The 23,186-nt window shown below is 26.9% G+C and overlaps 2 protein-coding genes across 2 annotated transcripts; both read right to left on the minus strand.

Annotated features, from left to right (window-relative positions):
* Nucleotides 1-612: 612 nt before the first annotated feature.
* LOC132935634 (kelch-like protein 2) lies at nucleotides 613-3,648 on the minus strand. The gene is made up of 10 exons (XM_061002225.1): nucleotides 3,515-3,648; nucleotides 3,228-3,456; nucleotides 2,975-3,150; nucleotides 2,807-2,903; nucleotides 2,527-2,683; nucleotides 2,344-2,456; nucleotides 1,979-2,284; nucleotides 1,750-1,890; nucleotides 895-1,144; nucleotides 613-806 (listed from the first exon to the last, which is right to left on the minus strand). The coding sequence occupies exons 1-10, from the start codon at nucleotides 3,613-3,615 to the stop codon at nucleotides 613-615; spliced, it is 1,764 nt and encodes a 587-aa protein (XP_060858208.1). The 5' UTR covers nucleotides 3,616-3,648.
* Nucleotides 3,649-9,392: 5,744 nt separating this feature from the next.
* On the minus strand, nucleotides 9,393-18,193 carry LOC132937291 (uncharacterized). The gene is given in 10 exon segments (XM_061004126.1): nucleotides 9,393-9,816; nucleotides 9,898-9,987; nucleotides 15,809-16,104; nucleotides 16,185-16,571; nucleotides 16,709-16,970; nucleotides 17,105-17,247; nucleotides 17,249-17,283; nucleotides 17,362-17,472; nucleotides 17,535-17,645; nucleotides 17,711-18,193. Coding segments are annotated over 9 exon segments (1,704 nt in total). The 5' UTR covers nucleotides 17,610-17,645; nucleotides 17,711-18,193; the 3' UTR covers nucleotides 9,393-9,511.
* Nucleotides 18,194-23,186: the final 4,993 nt, after the last annotated feature.

The raw sequence follows: 23,186 nt of genomic DNA on the forward strand, positions 1-23,186 counted from the left end.
TATTAAATTTGAATTAAAATTATATGAAATCATTGCATACGAAAATCCATTCTGAGCAAAAATGATCTGTCAGTCTATATTACTAAATACCTAGGGGCCAGGATATTTTATGATATTATTGCTATGAAAGTATTTTATTTTACTATAAGCAATATTGTAGATTGAACTACATTTTGCTGAAAATATTGCTTTGAAAAGTCGTTGTGTGAATGAAATATTTAATAAACTTACTTTAAAAGTTTCAAAAACCTACTCATAGGAATAATATTTTTAAATTAAAACAAAACAACTAAAACTGATGTCCTTGTTTAAATTCTAATTTCATCCAAATTTGAAGTTCAAATTTTTATTTTTATTTTTAAAAAAGCTGTGTTTAGGTAAAATTTTGGTTACAGTATTTAAATTTTCAATCCTAAGATATAGAAATAAAAAATTTTATATATTTTTAACAATAAAATTATCTGCAATTGTCTGTGATATTACAGAATATAGTACACAAATATTTTACTTAAACAACCAAAAACTGTACAATTATGAATAAATATAAAAACAATAAATATATTATCATAAAATATGAGACAACAATAATACAATATATTGTATCAAAAATAATCATGAATGAAAAGTTTTAAAATATCGTGGATTATCAATGGTTACTGCTCCAAGATAAATTTGTGAAGCATTCATTGGTGCTGGGACCATGGTCCAGGAGTTAGTGTTGGGCCTGTAAAATTCTGCAGAATTCAATTTAGAAGCTCCGTCAAATCCACCAACAACAAACAATACACCTTCTAATACAGCTACTCCTATATTTAAAAGTTAAAGTTAAATTAAATAAGTTTAAAAATATGTGTGACATAAAATAATTTAGAATTATTAAACGAGTAGTTATACCTGCATGACATCGACGATAATGCATTTGGGGAATAGTAGTCCAAACACCTGTACTTGGTCTGTATGCTTCAACACTTCTCAAACTAATTAATCCATTTTGACCGCCAACAGCATAAAGTACATCATCTATAACTCCAACCCCCATAGAACAGCGACGTTCACGCATTTCCGCGACTGGTGTCCATTTATCAAGACAGGGATTATAACATTCAACAGAGTTTAATGTATCCTTTGAATCATAACCTCCAACCTATAAACAATTAAATTAATACCACTTTCAAATTAAAAATCCCTTTTCCTAGAAAATAAAATCTATGAAGTACAATATAGCATTTTTCAATGACAGTGATTGAATACATACTTATGAAACGTTAAACTAAAATATTTATTAACAATTCATATATATATATATATATTATATATTATATCATAATTAAGGTTATATATTTTTAAAAACTATAAGAAATTAAAAATCAATCTTTTTCAAGTATTAATAACCAACATTTAACAAAAAGTAAAAATTAAGCTAAAATGTTGAAAATACATTTACTTTTATATATTTTGTTTTATCATTTTCAAACATTAACCTTAGTAATATCAAGTTTTAATACTTTTATTTAGTCGGTCAATGAAAAAAAATCAGTTCCTCATGTAATTATTAAATCATTGAACTGAGCAGGTATTTAAACAAATATTTAAATTAGTACATTATTTATAAGTTCATTTCAAATTTAAATTTATTGAAATGGTTTATTTTGGGGATATACTCCTCTGAGGAATTTCTTTATTCCGATTACAATTATAACAGATGTACCTTATACAAATTTAAATTAATAAAATAAAATAATATTTTACCGCATATAAGAGATTATTTAGTACTCCAACCCCAACAAAATTTCTTCTAGTAGACATACTAGATACCATACGCCATTCTTGAGTAGTGCAGTCGAAAACTTCGGCACTATTTAAACAACTATAACCATCACAGCCGCCAACCTTAAATTTATTATATGATTTATATTATGTACCTACGTTATAACAGAAATTACTAATTCCTCATAAGTATTATTTCAATATAACTTACTGCATATATATAATTATTTATTGTACCAACACCTAAATGTCGTCGTGTTACTAACATATCAACAGATGTTTTCCAGGTAGGACATGTCGATGATAAGTCTAATATGTCAAGAGATTTATAAGTTCCTTTAGAATTATAACCACCCATATAAAACACAAAATTATTTTTTATTACAGCTAGACCACCACTAAGACGTAGTGTATTCAGTTGTGGTACAGACTGCCATTGGTTGAATGTAGGGTCATACCATTCTGTACCACTAGACATGGCTTCACTTTTCCACATTCCACCAACAACTAAAATGCCCTGTTATAATTAAAACTTTAAATATATTGGAAGAGAATTAAATTATAACGGATTCATACTTTATGAGAATCACCACGCTGTCTTGGTTTTGTTCGGATGTTATTTGGAATAGTGACAAAATCATCTGACTTAAGTGAATGAAAATGTAATGCTTCATTTACGTAATCTTTACCTTAAAAAATTATAAATATATAAAATATAAATTCAATCAAATAAAAAGCATACTTAAAGAAAAAACTTACATTTTAAACAATTATTAATAAGAGATTCCCCAACTACATTTTTGAATATGTATTTGTTTGGTATTAATGGCAATCGTACGTGTTCCATTAATTGGGGCAGAAAATGGTTTCTGGATTCTAAATCATGTTTAACCCATAGAATAACACATTCAAATACCTACAAAAATTAATAAACTTATAAATGAATTAGTTTATAATTATGTAAGTAGGTTACTTCAATTTTCAATCCCTAATATGAAGTTACTGAAAAATAACAATTATCAATGTAATTAATGCCTACTTTTGCTTCCGATAGAACTACAATTTCTTCACTGGTGATCAAATTAACTATTTCTTCCAACGACATAAATAAGAATTCTTCTCTTTCTACTATTTGCCTAAGAATCAAAATATGACAATATGAATACAGTTTCCTTATAGAATCATAATAATAAATAATATTTCATACGAAAAGTAATGTCCAATGTATAATTCAGAGATATTTTTCAATTCCGTACACCCATATAAATCAGCTAACGCATTTATACTACAACAATTAGTAAGGACCAATTGTGCATATAAAAATATACAACATGCCTCTTCTACTTTTTGTAACTGCAAAAGATTAGCTGCTTGTAACAAACCCTTGAGATATAAACAAAAAATAATTTAATTGATTTGTGCGTTTATAATTAAATCAAACATTGTCTATTATTACCTACCTTTACATTTTTTTCAGAGATTTTTATTTCACCAAAATATAAATACTGTATTATGAGCTGTAAGTCAGTAAAATCTAACTGTTTAATAACAACACTATTTAGATTCTTTTCTGCAAATTGTGTGAACATTGCATGAAAATATGAAGAAGTTGATGCTAGAACCACTTTATGGCAAAATATAAAGTTATCGTCTTCTGTTACTAGTTTAATATCACATAAAACCTTATTTCTAAAAAAGTAATGTGTTAATAATATTTATGTAGCAGTTTAAATCACTAACTACTTACTCAAGTAAGGATTGGAACGTTAGGAATACTTCTTCATGTGACGAATTCTTCAACTTGTATTCACATGGACTGAGTTCCATAATTTGCCTTGTATTTTGCATTGTATAATATGTCCAGTATTTTTAACACTTAAGACTAAAAACAGTGCATGGAATCGATTTCAAAATCAGTAATAAGTACTTGGCAATAAAAATCGTTAATAATCTTCTATGAAATAAAAATATAGGTATAACATTAATATACGTTGTTGTATCATTCCTAATATATTAGAATGGGTGTAATGGGGGGTAGGTAAAGTTAAGTTCTCTCGCTGGACAGAGTTGGTGGGAATTGGTGGGATTTGATGGGAGTGGAAAAGAATATGGGTTCTCCAGCAGTCATCGCTTGATGCGGTCATGCGGTCATAAAATAATAATAACTCACAGCTTTGTCTCGTTGAGCAGACTGGACACACCTGTCGCTACTTAAAATACATTGAATAATAATTAAAGGAGTATCTCCTATGCTAAATACAATGATATCTAAATATTTCGTGCGGTGCTTCGCGATTAGATGCGGATAAACAAAAACTTACTTTGTGATTTCAGTGTACGTTACAATAATATCAACACTACTTAAGTCTTTTTACAACGGAAAAATAATTTAATTTAATCAAAGATTAAATACCATTTGTCAATACACTAACTCACAACCACGCTCACAACAAACACATCGCACTAATAAGTAATAACCTTAAATAATTACAACAGTCAACAAGTATTTGTTGTATACGGTAACAACAGTGCTGCCAACCATGATAATTCAAAAAATAGAGTAATTTGGGGTTAGGACAGATTTCCCAATTTTTATTACAGCAAGATATCATCGGAATTCGGAACCATAGATATCATGAAGACTAGAATAAGCACAGACTTAAATACTAACTATTAGTATTTATTGTAGAAGTATATTAGAATAAGAAGACCAAACACGAGCGTCTCAAGCTAGCATGTAATTTTGGGATCCGGTGCGTCCGCATCACGGCGGCCTCTGGGCTGCTATTTGATTATCGTGTGGCAGCTTGTGACCACCATTGAACTATATGATAACATATATACACTGAGATAGATAAGAATACATATATATATATATTATCTAACTATATAAATGTGAAATGAAAATCTTTGTACAGGGTAAACTCTGGAACTACTTATCAGATCTTTTTGATTTTTTCTTTAAACGAAAGAGTATATCACGGAGAAGGTTTCTATGAAAGAAAACTTTAGGAAAATCTACTGGAAAAGTAGGAAATCTGGATGTTAAAAATACAACAGTGACGCAACAGGTTAGGTTAATATTTTGTATTCAGGGCCGGCTCAAGTGAAAATAGTGAACTGGGCAAAATCAAATGTTGCCGCCCCTAACAATATAATATTATCAGTATTTTGAAAATGCCGCCCTCTGACTAAAGTGCTGCTTAAGTGCCGCCCTAGGCATGGCCCTATGTCGCCTACCCCTTGAGCCGGGCCTGTTTGTATTAATTGATTATATTAATCCACCATAGGTAGAATACGACAAACTTGGTATAACTTTGATACTTAAGAGTTAAATCATACACTTACGTACAAACAGCCCGGGGTCCGCGGTCTACCGCAGGTAGATTGCCTACCGTAAATTGAGATGACATTGATTTTTATCCAATTATTTCTTTGACAGTGGTTAACACTGATTAAAGTAAAGTGTTTTTTTTCTATTAATTGGTTAAGTTATATAATACTAAATTATTAATAATAGTCGATAAAACGGTTTTTCTAGTTATTTACGTCGTCATCGTTATAAATTTAAAAGCAATATTTAGTTTAAGGTTTTGTGTGCTGGGAAAAATTCCCCCGCAAAGTAATTAATACATTGTTATATTTATTTATACTTATTACTTATAACTTGACTAGTTAACTGGGAATATAATCCCATTTGTACTTTTTATTTTATTTGAATATTCAACTGTTACCAAAGTGTATTCTACTGTGGGGTGAGATTGATAATTAATGAGGGGTGACATTGATAATTATTACTATTTAGACTTATTTCATAAATTATTATTACAATCTATATTTTGTGTTTTTATAGTGCCTCGTTACTCTAAAAAAAAAAATTATGTTGCTCCGGATGTAAATGTTACTTCAGCCATTTTGGGAGGGTCAAACAGCGACATAGAAGATGAAACCATACCATTTCAAGATACCGATTCTGAAGAAGAAACAAATAATGATGTGCCAGAATACTATGAGCCTAGTACTAATACTTTAAAAAAAAACGTTGAAAAAATTAAAGTTGTTGAATGATAGACTTAATAAACATTGTTAAGTGATTCGCTTTTGTACATTTAATCAGAATAACATTTTGAAATAATACATTCTTGGACGTCTAACCAGAAGAACGTTTTACAGTAATACGCTCTCGAATGTTTTAAAGTTATACGTTCTTGAATATTTAATCAGAAGAACGTTTTATAGTAATATGTTCTGATGGTGAATCGCTATATTATACCTATGTGAACGTTTGTAAGACGGAGACAATCAAGGCAGGCACTAAAAATTATAGGACACTGTGCAAAATGGTTTAAATAAAATAATATTTTGTTAAATACTTAAATTATACCTACATAAATAAACCATATAATATATTTATGAAGAGTTTTAAAACTAAGATTGCACTGTAGATATGTTGTGTTTTATGTGTTAAATGTTGCACCTGAACATTTTTAGAGGGACAATTTGTAAATGTTTGATCCATAGAGTGATTGAACGTAACTTTTGGACAAATTTTACTACCACAAAAAGTATCTGTAGACAAAAAATAAATATAAACATCATTGTGAAACTAATAGATCCGATCCTTCGCTTCACTCAGAATATAAAAATAAATAAATACATTTACGGGTGGCTTTGTTAAATACTATAGGTATAGGAGTGCCAGTGGCGCCGAAACCAAAAAAATCAGGTAGGGCAAACTTTTAAAACTATGAAACACCACCACCCCATCCCATGATCAATAATATTTGACGTTTACAAAAAATATTTGATATTACAAAGGTATAATATCCCTATACAGCACATTATTTTATTAAATCATATCAGTAGTAATCATACAAACTTTGATAAACTTGATAACATTTTTTAGTACATTAAACATTTATTTAGCACAGAACTTTTGCCTACCATAGAAATAATTATATTTTCGTTGTTTGGTTGAATATCTCTCTCACAGCTGATTTTAATTAAATGTTCAAGTCGATTTTGTATCATAGATGTTCTTAATTTAGTTTTAAAAAGCTTCAGTTTTGAAAAGCTTCTTTCTACACTACAACTAGTAACTGGTAGAGTTACACTTAATTTTAGGACATAAAACAGATTTGGGAAGACCGAAGACAGTAGCTAATTTAGCTGTAAAGAAAATTTTAAACATTTTAGCGTGCTGGCCATATTTGTTTTGATTTGTTCGGTTCTGTCCACGAATTAAGATATACAGGATACGGAACGGAAAGGTCTTATCAATGTTTTTCCGAGGCCGCCCGCTTCTCACTGTTTGGCATGACACCTAGCGCTCAAAGACAATATTGGTATAAAAATCAACTAAAACCATGTAAATTAATTTAGTTTAAGTTTTATAACACCAATAGCAATAGCCACCAAGGTAATACAAATTACAATTATAATTAATAATACTAATACAGTTTTATCTTGAATATAATTGTATGATACTTATACCTGAATGTCTGATACAAAAATTGAAATTTGAAGCTTTGAACTTTGAAGCATAGGTACAACAAGAAAACAAAGCATAATATTTTAAAAATGTTACTGTTATTGTTTTAAATAAATTTACATAAGATTATAGGTATGTAATATAATATCTTAATAAGATACAACTTAAAAAATTAGGTAGCAGATAACTTTGATAATTTCTTTTTTACCTTATTTTCACTTTTTTTTTCTTTATTATTCATAAATGTAAACTGTCTCATTCTCATTGTCAAATATGACGTGAAAATATATTCAACAATTTCAGTTTTGTGATCATTGCATGGAAAAGGTATTATATAATTATTATTAAAAAAATGCTCTACTGTGTCATCAAAAACGTTAGGACTCTTAGCATGGATTTCAAATGAAGTCTCGATCAGTCTAATTAACATGAAAAAATTTCCATCTGGGTAAGTTAAAAATCCTTTAGATTTGAGGTGAATCAATTGAGCTTCATTTAGATTACATGTTTTACCATCAATATTTCTTATTCCAGACAGGCATATTTCACATTTGGTTTTTTTAGATAATTTTCTGGCCAAATATCTAAAAAAAATACATAATATAATGCTTTATAAATTAAAAATATTGCCATCAAAAGTTTCAGTTTCATTTTGGTACCCTGCCAAATAATATACTACACAGTCAAACGTCCTATCATCTTTAAAATCTGTATCTCTGAAGACATCATCCATATCCCATTTTCCCTCTTCAATAATTTCATCAATATGGTTTTTTAAATTTAGTATTTTTTTCTCTCGAACAAATGATTCGTCATTTTCCTTTATTGAATTTTTTAAATCTTGAACAGTTATTAATGGGATATAATCTGTATCTGAAATATCAAGTGGTGGGCATTGTTTACTCATAATTCAATTATTTCTTATTACTATCAGATATTCAGATATTAAAACTGTTTATGCTTACCTGATGAAATAGTACAATTTCCACTCTTTGGTGGTTTTACTAATGAATAGATGGATAGTAATCTATAAAGCTGAAGAAAGTTGGGTGTAGAAGGGTGATCGTTAGGGCCTGAAGTTTGCCTAATAATTCCAAAAAATTTCTATAATGTAAAAGAAACAAAATGTAATGTATTTTATCGTGAAGTTTTTAATTACTAAGCAGCTTACTTCTAAAGAATCTTGATTTAGTTTTGAAGTTAGAACATATTTAAAATCACATTCTTTCAATAGATACATAACTAAATCTATAGTGGACTTTAAAGTTATCCTCAACGATTCAACTGTATTTTTTGTCAGAAATTCTTTTTCTTCAATTAACCCTTGTTCTACCATATGTTCCCATTGATCCAGCCATTGCAAACTTTGATTTAAAATCTTCAAAATTAAATTAATTCATAAAATGTTATTACATTTTGACTAACTAATTTTACTTTCTCATATACTTCAAAATCAAAGGTACAACATTTAAATAAGAGTAGTTACTATTAATTCTAAAGTTTATAAAATGTAATAAACATTTAATATAAATAAGATACTTAACACAAAACCAAACTATAACCACAAATATTCACAGGCATAAAATAAACATAATTAAAAATTAAGATTTTTGCTATACAAACTAAACATTAAAAACATAAAAATATTCACAGGCATAATTACTTACATAATATGATTACATTTATTATATTAATCAAAACTAACATAATATGTTTTAACTTATGTTTCACAAAAGCTCATCCACAGGCATTAACATAAAAAAAACCTCTAAATCCTTGCTATTCTCCCTAATGCCCTCTGCAGGAAATTTTCGGTTCAATGCGTCAAACATATCATTAATTTTAGTTGTAAATAGCTGAGTTTCTAATGAATCATCAAGACCATTACAATTTTGTGAACGATAAAATTGTAAGCCCACTGCCATGGAGTTACTAAAAATCTATTGAAATATAGAAGAATGTAATTACATCAATTATATTTATGTATATTTTATTAAAAATCTTAATTTACTTGGGTTGCAAATTTAACTTTCATTTTTGTTAAATTATTTAAGACTATGTGATGTTTTGTAATTTTGGGACATACTTTCAGCATAGACTTAGAGTCATTTTCAAATACTTGGCGATAATGTTCCCATTTTATAAAACTATTAGACGGATGTAACTAGAAATAATTAAATAATTAACATCAAATTTCATGTTTAATAAGTTTTGCATTGATAATCTATTCCAAAATCAATGGTTATAGATATATCATATATAGTTGGTTGAATTGAATAAATATTTTGTAATAATTGCCTTTAATTGTTTATTTTGGAACAATCGATTTCTGATATTTTTAATGATATGAGGTGCATCAGAAAAAACATACACATTTCTATTCCCATCATAAGGGTTGGAAAAATAATTTTTTAAATCTGCGCGTTTACCACTGACTCCAAATTGTTTTAACATTGTTTTATTAGTTGAGGCTCCATCACAAGTGAGTGCCATTACTTGTAGACCTGCATCTTCCAATAAAATAATCGCTTTTATTATTAACTGTGCCAAATCTACTCCTGTTTATGAAACAAATAATTGTTTTTAAAGCTTATTAACTGAAAATATATTAAAGTTAATAATTTAAAATGTAATCCAACCTTTAACTGGACCTTTTGAGGCAAAGACAGATATAGGTTGTGTCACATTGTCTGCTAAACTCTGGAACATAAATACTAGGGCATGATCTGCTAATTGTAACGAGCTGTGACTACGTATAAAATAATAATAATGATATATTCAATAATAGACATAAATGCTGCAGGGAGCACGTAACCCCGGGCGGCATACATCGATAAAACTAATAGTAGTAATATCAGTAATCCCGGAAAGCCTAATAGTAATAACATCAACGGTACCGCACAACACGTGATAAGTACATGCACGCATTATCCGTATTCTAGGAAAAACGAATATTATAATAAGCGTAAAAGATCATGACTTTGTACAAAATATATACTCCTAAAATAACATAATTATACGAATGACGTCTAAAGGTGACCTCAGGAGTACACAGAGATATACCGTTTTTATACTAAAAATGCCATAGGAGGGAGCTATTAGGAATAACCGACGAGGTACGTCGATGGACAAGTGTCCATCAGACGAGCACCAGCAGAGAAACCACCAAGTCAATTATTAAGTCACATCTCGTTTACCAAGTTATTAGTTAATTATTTTGGACTTAGAATATTTACGTTTAAATTACAAATAAATCTACATAACTCATACAGTCAACTTGTTAATTTATTTCAAAACACTTCCATTATTTGAGCTGAAGTAGTTGGTTCGTTACAAAATTGGCGCTGTGGACAGGGTGTCTCAAAAGATACTAAGCAGAAAAGAAGAACAATTACAACATTTTTGAAATTTTTCGAAATTGTTGAAAATTTTTCCAATCTTCTTAATTCAATCAAGGAGGAAAATTCTTCACTGAATCACCGTTGGGAGAATTGATCACCTTCCAGCAACTCCGAGAAAGAATCCTGTACAACTACGTAATATAGCCAACTACAATCAACAGTAACCAAATGGAAGCACCCGCTGTACCAGCTGCGTTGTTGTGAGTATGCAGTATACTGCAATATAATTAATATCGGTGTTCGTCTCCTATGGTATAGTACTTGACCATAGTATATAATAATAAGTGAGTAAAAATTAGTCGTGTTATATTAAATAGGAATTTTAGGAACTTTGAATTTTCGTTTCAATAAAACAAATTGTGTGAAATTTTACAATTGTTTAAATAAAATAAATCAATAGTTTTTCGAAGATTAAATTAAAATTACTTTTGAATAAAATAATAATTTATTTTGAAATAACGTAAATAATTATTTTAAATAAATTAAAAGTTATTCAAACCTTTAAATAAAATAAAATAATAATTTTATTTTCAGGAATTTTATGTTTCAATCAGTTTTAATAGAGTAAGCTAGATATTGTTCAGTACTTTAAGTTAATTCAAATAAAATAAAATAATAACTTTATTTTACAATAAAATTATTCAATCATTTAAATAATTTAAAATAATAAATTAATTTAACTTAAAATTTTTAATCATTAAATAAAATAAAATAATAATTTTATTTTACAATAAAATTATTCAATCATTTAAATAATTTAAAATAATAATTTAATTTAACTCAATATTTTTTTTATTCTAATAAAATAAAATAAATTTTACAATAAAATTATTCAAGCATTTAAATAATTTAAAATAATAAATTAATTTAACTTAGAATTTTTAATCATTAAATAAAATAAAATAATAACTTTATTTTACAATAAAATTATTCAATCATTTAAATAATTTAAAATAATAAATTAATTTAACTTAAAATTTTTAATCATTAAATAAAATAAAATAATAGTTTTATTTTACAATAAAATTATTCAATCGTTTAAATAATTTAAAATAATAAATTAATTTAACTCAATATTTTTTCATTCTAATAAAATAAAATAAATTTTACAATAAAATTATTCAATCATTTAAATAATTTAAATTAATAAATTGTTTTAACTTAGAATTTCAAATCATTAAATAAAATAAAATTTTACAATAAAAATTATTCAATCATTTAATTAATTTAAATAATAAATTGATTTAACTTAGAATTTTCAATCATTAAATAAAATAAAATAATAATTTTATTTTACAATAAAATTATTCAATCATTTTAATAATTTAAATAATAAATTTAATTTAATTCAATATTTTTCATTTTAATAAAATAAAATAAAATTTTTATTTTACAATAAAATTATTCAACAGTTAAATAAAATAAAAATAATAATTTAATTTTAAACTTAACATAATAATTTAAATTTCAATTTAATGTCAGATATTTAATTAAATTAAAATAGTACCTTGATTTTAAAATAAATTTTCAATCATTTGAATAAATTAAATTCATAATTTAATTAAAATAATTTTAATCATTTAAGTAAATTAAAATAATAATTTAATTTACAATAGATTTTCAATCGATTTAATTCAAACAATTTAACTGTTCGGAATTTTAATTTCATATTCAAATACAAATTTTTCTGATCGATTAATTATTGAACATTTATACCAAATAGTTAAAATTATTTAAGCTGAACAATTTCTATTTTACGTATCAATTAATCGAATTCAATTGTGTTGTGCATTATAATAATTTGAGTTAAATAATAATTTTATAGATTAAATGAAATAATTTTAAAAAAAAAATAGATATTGAAGTACAACGGAAATTCAAATTAATTATTTAGTGAACAAATAAAGAAAAGAATTGTTTTATTTTATTAATTATTTCAGAGAATAATTATTTTGAGAAACATTTTTATTTTTATTTTACTATATTAATTAATTATTGTTTATGAATAAATAGTTGAATTTATTTAAGAAGTTATTAGGTAACAATTTCTAATTTAGAGGTAATTAATTGAAATAATTCGTGCTAGTCATTATAATAACTTAGGAATTATTATTAAATTTTATTTTAATAAAAGGGGGTTTTAAGTATTATTGCTGAATATATTGGGGAATATATTGAGAATTTATTTGGAAGTTTTATTTAAAGGCCGTGAAGTAAGTCCTTATATTTGTGATTTTATTAAGACAATTGATGTCTGTATTTGGAAATTTTATTTAAAGGCCGTGAAGTAAGTCCTTATATTTGTGATTTTATTAAGACAATTGATGTCTGTATTTGGAAATTTTATTTAAAAGGCCGTGAAGTAAGTCCTTGTATTTTGTGAATTTATTTAGACAATTGTTGTCTGTGTTGAGATTTTATTGATTTTATATAGGCCGTGTTGTAAGTCCTTCTGTGTTATTTGAATTTTACGACAGTTGATGTCGAGTTATTTTGTTGATTTTATATAGGCCGTGTTGTAAGTCCTTTTGTGTTATTTGATTTTTGCGACAATTGATGTCGAGTTATTTTGTTGATTTTATATAGGCCGTGTTGTAAGTCCTTTGTGTTATTTGATTTTTACGACAATTGATGTCGAGTTATTTTATTGATTTTATATAGGCCGTGTTGTAAGTCCTTCTGTGTTATTTGAATTTTACGACAATTGATGTCGAGTTATTTTGTTGATTTTATATAGGCCGTGTTGTAAGTCCTTACGTGTTTTTGAGTTATTACGACAATTGAAGTCGATATTATTGAATTTTATAGGCCGTGCAGTAAGTCCTGATATTTGTGAATTATTTGAAGACAGTGAGTCTATATTTTGAATTTTATTTTACAAGGCCGAAATAAGTCCTTACGTGTTGAAAAGAGTAGGTTAAATTATAAACAAAAAAATATATAATTAATTCAATTAGTACAGTTAATAAGAGTTACTATTTTTGAATAGATGTCGTATTGGCTGATTAATCTGAATTAATGCAAAAAAAAAAAAATTAAGAGTAACTATTTAAATTAAAGTTAATTTTAATCGTATTAATTAATTAAATTAAATTAATTCTAAGTTAGACAAGTTAAGTCAAAATTCTTATTATTAATTAATTTACTTTAAATAAATTATTAAATAAGTAAATTTAAATTGAATTATTGAAGCGATCGGATTGATTGTGGATAACTAATAACAATTGTTGTTCATTATCTATAGTTAATTGTTTGCTGATTTGTTTGATTATTTGTTTATTTATTTAATAACTTAATTGTTAGTATACGTACTGTAGATGTTATTTATTGATTAAATTTCATTAGTGAATTAATTATTACGTACGATTTAAATAATTTTATACTAGCGTGTCAGTTACATTTCAATTCTGTTTTCGTTTAAGTTTGTTTAATTAAATGATTATGACTATTGATTAATGAGTCAAAAGGATAATAATACTAGTTTAACTGATAGTGAAACTGAAAGTGTACAATTAATAAATCAGGAAAGTAGAGAAGTCGTATTAATTAAATCAACGAGTTCTGAGACAATTAATAACAAAGATAGTGAATTAAGTAAACCAACATCTAGCCCTAAAGAAACCAAGAACGATACAAATAACGATATAACTATTATAGCTGATAATAAGGAACCATTAATTGACTTAAGTACAGAAGAAGGTTATCAATATTCCATAGATTTTGATAGGGAAAAATATTTAGGGGCTATCAGGGAAAAGAATTTATTAAATACAAGTATACGACCGATAATAGTCAGTGAAACTGAACTAAGACAAATAGGTACTCGTACTCAGAAAGGAATTATACACACACAGTTAGAACCAGTTAAACGAACTAGAAAAACCAAAATGCCTACCAAATTCCGTTATCTGAATCTTCACGAGAACTTACAGCTTTGTCTGCTAACTAAGCACACTTATTATTATATTGGTCTATAATGCTATAGGAGATTTTAAATATTATATCATTTGTGAAATATTATGATTAACAAACATTATTGTAATTAATGAGAATCTAATCATAAACAATTTACTAATCATATATTATTGTATTAAATTAAAAAAAAAAGTGTATTAAAGAAATTTTTATATTAAAATTATTATACTATGAAAAATGAACATTACTATATTATATAAATGAAACAGTTATATTATATAAGATGAAAAATATATATTGTTATGTAATTGAAAATTGTTATGTTATGAAAACAAGAATACTGTTATGTTATGAAAAACAAAATATTGTTATGTAATGAAAATGTAATATGTAAAAAAAAAAAAAAAGAAATTTATGTAAAATGAAAAACCATTATGTCATGAAAAGAAATTATGTAAATTGTCGTTATGACAATAATTAATAATTTATATATAATATTATTGTAAACTTATGAACTATGTAATTATGTATGTTGTCCATTGTTTTATGTAAACTTTCTTTCATGTACACATTTAAAGATTTTTGTAGTTCTACAAATTGTAGCCCTACAAAAACCTTTGAAAGGGCGATGAGGTGTAACGAGCTGTGACTACGTATAAAATAATAATAATGATATATTCAATAATAGACATAAATGCTGCAGGGAGCACGTAACCCCGGGCGGCATACATCGATAAAACTAATAGTAGTAATATCAGTAATCCCGGAAAGCCTAATAGTAATAACATCAACGGTACCGCACAACACGTGATAAGTACATGCACGCATTATCCGTATTCTAGGAAAAACGAATATTATAATAAGCGTAAAAGATCATGACTTTGTACAAAATATATACTCCTAAAATAACATAATTATACGAATGACGTCTAAAGGTGACCTCAGGAGTACACAGAGATATACCGTTTTTATACTAAAAATGCCATAGGAGGGAGCTATTAGGAATAACCGACGAGGTACGTCGATGGACAAGTGTCCATCAGACGAGCACCAGCAGAGAAACCACCAAGTCAATTATTAAGTCACATCTCGTTTACCAAGTTATTAGTTAATTATTTTGGACTTAGAATATTTACGTTTAAATTACAAATAAATCTACATAACTCATACAGTCAACTTGTTAATTTATTTCAAAACACTTCCATTATTTGAGCTGAAGTAGTTGGTTCGTTACATAATTCTGAACTTCCAATTTTACTTTCAATATCTCCTCCAAAATCTTCCAAACCACTATATGTTAGTGTTCGAGTTTTCACATCAAGACTTGTTCTCAAGAAAATTTCGTCCAAAAGTAGAACACCTTTCTTTTGTTGTTGGGATTTTTCTTCAAATTTTTTTTTTAACAGTTTAAAAAACCCCAAGTCAAATCCACATTCATGCTTAACTGCCAATAAATGTTTGCGGATGGTTTCAACACAAGGTAACGGTAACAAGTTTTGTCTTCTTAAAAAATTATAACCTGATGGAGACCTATAAAAAATTACAAACTTTAAATTTTATATAATTTTTTTTTTAACTAACAGTTATTAAGGAAAGTGTTTTGTACCTACCGTATCTGAAATAGAAGACAAAGAATAATCCAACTTTCGGAATAACGTCTACTTTTAGCATTTTTATACTTGGCTGCTGCAAAAATTTCATGCAATAAAGATGATTGACATTTTGGAATTTTAGAATCTTCAATTAATTTTGATAAGTCAATTTCTGAAATTTCATTTATTTTATTTTGTGCTTCATTTATATCTAACTGCAACTGTGAGATTTTTTTATTTGCTCTACTGATTTTCTGCCTCATTTTTCTTCTTGATTTATTTAATTTTTGCATAGCTGCCTTTTTTAGTGGCGAAAAATAAACTTTTATTGTTTTTTTTTTAGTAATTTGATTAAGTTTTTTTCTTATTGAAAACTTCAATCTCTTACACCATAAACAACTAGAACTTTAAACAATAATTAATTAAAAATATCAGCATAACTTAAGTTTTATGATGTATATATTTTGATTAAATGTTGAGTAAAACCAATGATTGTATATAGTACATTTATATTAATGCCTACTTTAAAAGCTATCACTTACCCATTATCTGAAATGATTTTTAAACATTTTGAATGTTTCCAATAACCATTTTCATATTGGTATTGATGGCCAAATGAAGCTTTAATATGTGGATATTTACTTGCTAGAACTGCTCCATAACAAATATTCACTGAATCAAAGATATTAATGATTTCTTCAATGTTTTCAATGGATATGTTTCTATTTAATATTGGAGGAAATAAAGTTGTTTGTTGATCAAGAGACACATTTTCATTATGAACTTGAACTATAAGATGTGAATCTATACAAATTAAAGTATAATTAATTAGATATTATATCATATAACATTTTATATTTAAACAATGATTTACTAATTTAAATGCAAAAAAGAAAAATGTAAAAGTACTAAAAATCAACATTTTAATAATTTCATACCTTCAGTAACTATCAACTGTTTTTCTATATTACGTTGGTAGTTAGTATTAAAATTTCCTAGTTTAAAAAATGAAACGGTTAATTTTTCATCAAACTCATTCATGGAAAGATCTTGAGACCAATTATGTGGCAATTGTATAACATGTTTTTTTTTTTGTGAGGACATCAAATATAGGTTCCTGCACAGTTCCAAAACCATAAATCATAATAGTACATTGATATTGGTTTTACTTGTAAAATTATTGTGCTATACTTACATAACAAGAATCTTGAGTAAAGCTTTTAACTGTTTCTTTTGAAATATTATCATAAAATGATTTTGATTTTTCCATTTCACTGGTTTGATTTTGACTCATAGAACTGCTAATCTATTAATATCAAAAAAAATATATATTAATTAAGGTTAGCACTAATTTTAAACCATACTCACATAGGATATATCTTTAGCACATGAGCTATTAGAAGCAATGGATATATCTTCGCAACATGAATTAGATTTTTCCATTTCATTTGATTGATTTTCACTAGAAGAACTGTGAATCTATAAATAATGAAAACAATTGTATATTAATTAATAGGTTAGCACTAACTTTGATTCACACTCACATATGATATATCTTGAGCACATAAACTAGAAGCAATAGATGTATCTTCACAATATGATTTTTCAATTTCACTTATAATGTTTTCATTTGAGCAGTTGCTTAATAGTGGTACAGCTCCAGATCTCAAACGAGGCTTTTTTAAACATATCTTGTACACAATTTAAAAATAATACAATTTAGGTTTTTTTTTTATTAATTAGGCAATAAAGATATTGTAGGATCTTACCTATATTTTAATATGTATTATATAAGTTAATTATTTTATATTAATTATACTTACGGTGTACTTGCTACTTCCTTCGCCTGATACCCAAGTATTTATAATGTCTTGTGGCTCAAAGTGGTCTCCACAAACTCTAGACCTTTTATTTAAAACTTTTCCTAAAGCTTTTTCCCATTTTTCATGGGAAAGTTTAGGAACACTAAATCTACTTTTAGATATTCCCATACAATTTTCGACACAGCACTTGTCTAAAAAAGGCATATTTAGGCAAGTTATAAGCAAATAGCAAAACTCCAACTAAATGTGGAATCCCATACTCTCGTAGCTCTCAGCGATTAAAGATGAATACAAAATATAATATAATATAATTATTTATTATTATAGACCTATAAAGGAATATTTAGCAATATTATAATGTCTATAATTATTTTAATATATATATTAATTCGTGATAATTATCATGAATTTATAAGATTTATGTAGATTATTTCAATTCGTGATATTGTATAATTTCAAAATTCAAAATCAGAGGGAAAATAAATATTAACATAGTTTGTAAATAGTGCACTAGATGGTGTTAGTGGCCCTGCCAACAAGTGAGAAGGTTCGGGCCTCACTTATCATACGTTCGTTCGGTATCCTGTATATCTTAATTCGTGGTTCTGTCTCTATCGTCATCATTATCATCATTCATATTATCAATATTAGGGTCAACATCAATATCATATTCTTCATCATCTTCCCGTCGCAACAATGCAGCGCCCTCACCACTCTGCACAATTCAACGTTTCACGAATAATAATATTATATTGATAATTCTATTTTCGTAAAAAAATATCCACTCGTAACGAATTTTTTCGCTACATGTTAATACTGGCTAAGCCACTTTAACACATGGACCATAATAACCAAACCATAGATAAGTATATTATATACCAAACATTGACAAAAAAATGTATGATATAATAATATTATCATCGTATACCTATGTATATATCTATTAACTATAATATTATTGTGGTTTTAGGCTTTAGGCTACATAAATAAGTCTACCTAAATACTAAAGACTTAATTATAAACTATTTTTATTTATAATTTACTATAACTTATAATAAACTCGCTGACCCAACCACTGCATCATCCACCCACCACCAAAATAGTATGAGGTAGGGCAGATGTCCTACCTGAATATAGGGTTCGGCGCCACTCTATAAAGCGAGTACTAAATTAGGTTGTTATATTGAAATAGACTGAAATTTGGTTCTGAAACTTAATTATTCGCACGTCTATAGTTTCATATTAGTTAAGCTTTAGACCGTTTAAGTACTTCAGTAGGTATTTTATAATTGCGATTTACGATTTACGTTGTTTATCCTCTTCAATGTTTCGTTTAAACTCAATAGGTATTGTTAAAAATGTTTTAGATTTTAAATTTATTTAAATTTTTTTTTTAGTTAAGGCTTCAACAACTGGGGTCATTAGTCTGTTACTGTGGGGAGGGTAAGGTTGTTTGAATACGTGTATGTGTGGCAAGCATTTGTCACCAATCCAGGAACTAGTGACAATTTAAGAAAAATTATTATTAGGGATTTGGCTACGACAGTTGTTAATCAAACTTCATCTACCAACTTAAAATGTGTACTTTTAAAAACATTGGAAATGTATAGCTTAAATCCGGAATTTATTTATTCTATTATAACGGAAAATGGAGCGAATACCTACGTTGAAAACTGTTTCATTAAATCGCGAAATAAATAGAGACTACGAGTGTAATGGATAAGTTTCTGAAAACGAAAATAATTTGATGATGACCAAGTGAACATAGACGAAAAATAGTCACAATATTTCTGAATGTTCTGATGAAGAAAATAATATAATAAACGAACAAGAAAATAAAAGTAATCAAGAGACATTGCCTTCAACCATCATTTTGGGCGCAGCATTTTGGTCGCAGGCTACGATTTGGGCGCAGGAGTCAAAATATCGCAGGTACCTATTGAGGGGATATGCGATGTGCTCCTCACACTTAAAACTATGGATACTAGATGTATTTAAAATAGAATGTGTACAATCAACTATAAACAAATCACGGAGGTTGATGAAGACGTTTAAATTACTAAATAATTTGGAAGCTCTAAAAAAGATGAATTTAAAACAGCTTGTAATCGATTGTGTAACTCGATGTAAAATTTGTAGATCAACGTATAATTATGATATGTTCGAAAGTCAATTAAGATGTCAACATTTTTTTCAGATGTTTGGTATACGACAAACGAGATTAAACGTAGACAGAGATTTTTGGGCATCTACAAATTACCTAAAAATGCTCTTGAACTTAATAGTTTATAATGTTATTTCATAAGAAGGACCTATAAACTAAATGAAGTAATTTGTTTCGTTCCATTATATTTTTGTTTATGAACAACAACAATGTTCTTGAACCGTTTTTTTTGCGTTCCGTTCGGTAACCCTGTATTAGCAGGTAATAACTATTATGCTGGACCGGATTTAGAAAAGTTGCTGTCCAAGGCCCTTTTAAATATGCCACCCCTTTCCTCAGGAAAAAAAGTAGTATTTATTACTAATAAATTTATTTAAATTTAAACAAATTAGGTCTTTAGTAATTATAAACAAAACGAGTAATTATAAATTCTAATAAACAATAAAACATTTTTCATCTTATACGTTATTTTAACATTTTACGACGAACTTTTTTCGATGCGAAATCGTCGATTATATCATCACATTAATTTATCTTTGCACGCTTTTTATAGTCTAAACCACTAAAACGTTTACGTCCATCACTCATGTTGAAAACATGCTAATATATAATTTAAAACGTGAATTATTAATTATTAATATATTATTATGTTATTATCGTAATATACACTGCTCGCCAATGACGAATAATAAACTGAAATGAAGTGTGGATACACAATATCTTTAGCCTATTTCTATAGGTAATTTATTATTATTTAGTTTGATACGATCTAAATTACGTTTAGGAACAACTCATATGTACATAGGTATTTATTAGTGTATAAATAATATATAATATTAGAACGTGGAGGCCTAATTTATACTGATAAGACCTTTCTTTGAATGAACAAAAAATGAAAAAAAGTAGATGGAAATAATATTATACAAATAATAGTTAGGACATTAAAACGTAACCTAATAAAATACAAGATAGCTACTTATCATCAGACTTCATAAGATTATATAGGTACTATATATTGTAAAAAATGAATAAAAGTAAATAAAGTTAGCCTTATATAATTATGCAAATAGTAAGTAGGTATGTATTTAAATAAAATTTAAAAAAATTATATATTAAATGGAATATTTAGTTGTGAAACAACAAAAATTAACTCATTAAAGGTAAAAGTAATTAAATTTTAAATAAAAACAATTAGGTAATTAATTAAAAAATAAATTGTACTAATGATTAATGATAATTGTTAAAATAAATAAACAAATTAAAAATTATAAATACATTTAATTACCTACCAATATATTTTATCAAATAAAATCAAGATCTATATACCAAAACCAAGAAGCAACAAGTTCACTATTAACTGAGAATATTCTGTTAAATTTTCAAATTCTTATTAGGTTGCTGTTAATTATAAGTCTAAGTTTGCATGTCAATGACTATGATGAACATGTTTATAGTCAAATTATTACAGTGGTACAGTATATTTGGTTTAATATCAATTCTCTGTATACAAATTTTGAAAGAAAAATTTCAAAATGTATTAAAGAAAAAGATTTTTTTAAGTTTATTAGCAACTACATCAGGATTACTTATTAGGATTGTTTTCTTAAAACATTATAATATACCTACAATGTATTATTATTATTAGTATAATGAACACTTTTGTAGCCAAATCCCAAACCTTTATGTAAGTCATACATTATAAGAAAGGAGTAAAGGACTGATAATTATTATTATTAACTTGCACAAGAAATCACAAATAAGTAAGATAATTATAATATTTTCTAAGATAAAAGGGAACATATTATTATTATTTTCTTATGTCCCCATGTCTTCTCATTACATTCCATGAATTTATACATTTTACAAGCAACTATAAGCAATAGTGTAATGTTGAATAAATTGTTCAGGGCTCAATGTTTTATTTTAAGTGTGTTTAATACTTATTAGTTTTTGGCTTAAAAAAATACACTTATTAGCTAAACCCCTGGGCTGGTCTGACGCATATTACTATGTCCCCGAAAGCCGTGTACACTTTTGAACTATGCACGTCTTATAGAGAATTTTCCTGACTTTCCGAATATATAGGTTTAATGCGTAGCCACCTTCCGGAACACGGTCGGAAAAATTATAAACGGCACGCCCGCCTGTACCGCGGCTCTACAAAAAAACGGTCCCCTGGGCTGGTCCGACGCATATTGATCATTTTGTTTTAGGTTAGTTTTTAGTCTGATAATATTCTTATCAGAAATTGGTGGTCCAACTTTGATTGTTTTTAATGCCAATTTGTTAAATGTTGCTTAAATTTTTAGAAAAATTTTTATTTTTTAACTTTTAATAGTTTTAACTTTTATAGAATTTTTAGGTTCAAATAGTTGGTTAATTTTGTAACATTGTACATTTCTTATAATGTCTGATTATTTAAGTAATCATGCCAGGAGTCTGACGGGCGATGTAAAGCGTAGATATTTAGACAAAATTGAGGTTTTAGGGCCAAGAGATCCCTATTTTTTAATGAAGGACTCAAGTATCATCTGGACAACTGACTCGGAGATTTTACCACAAATCACTTATCCTGACATTTTCAATTATTTAGTTTTAACCCAAAGTTTTTATACTTTAGAACAGTTTAAAGCATATAAAAGTTTAGATGCTTACAACTTTTTTGTGTCCGGTTGGGTTTTTAATGCTAAATGGCTTGCTTTAAATGATTATATTCTTGCAGTTGCTGAGGTAAGTAAGTTTAGTAATTTAAACTCATGTTCAATGCTAACATAAATAGGTTTACATAATTTATATATATTTTTTTAACAGTAAATCCACTACACTAATTAATGTTATCAATTAATTTTTGAACCCCTTATTGAGAATTTTATACTTCATAATAAAACCCATTAGCACTCTACTCAATATTTTTCCTCCACAGCTATCATAACTAAATTTGATCTTGCGAAAAAAAATTTATACATTTAATCCGTTTAAAATTGATATTTCACTACCTGCTTAGCAACTGCATTTTTGCCATAGATTTACTAC

Source organism: Metopolophium dirhodum, chromosome 1 (assembly GCF_019925205.1).
Source record: "Metopolophium dirhodum isolate CAU chromosome 1, ASM1992520v1, whole genome shotgun sequence".
NCBI classification, from domain to species: Eukaryota; Metazoa; Arthropoda; class Insecta; order Hemiptera; family Aphididae; genus Metopolophium; species Metopolophium dirhodum.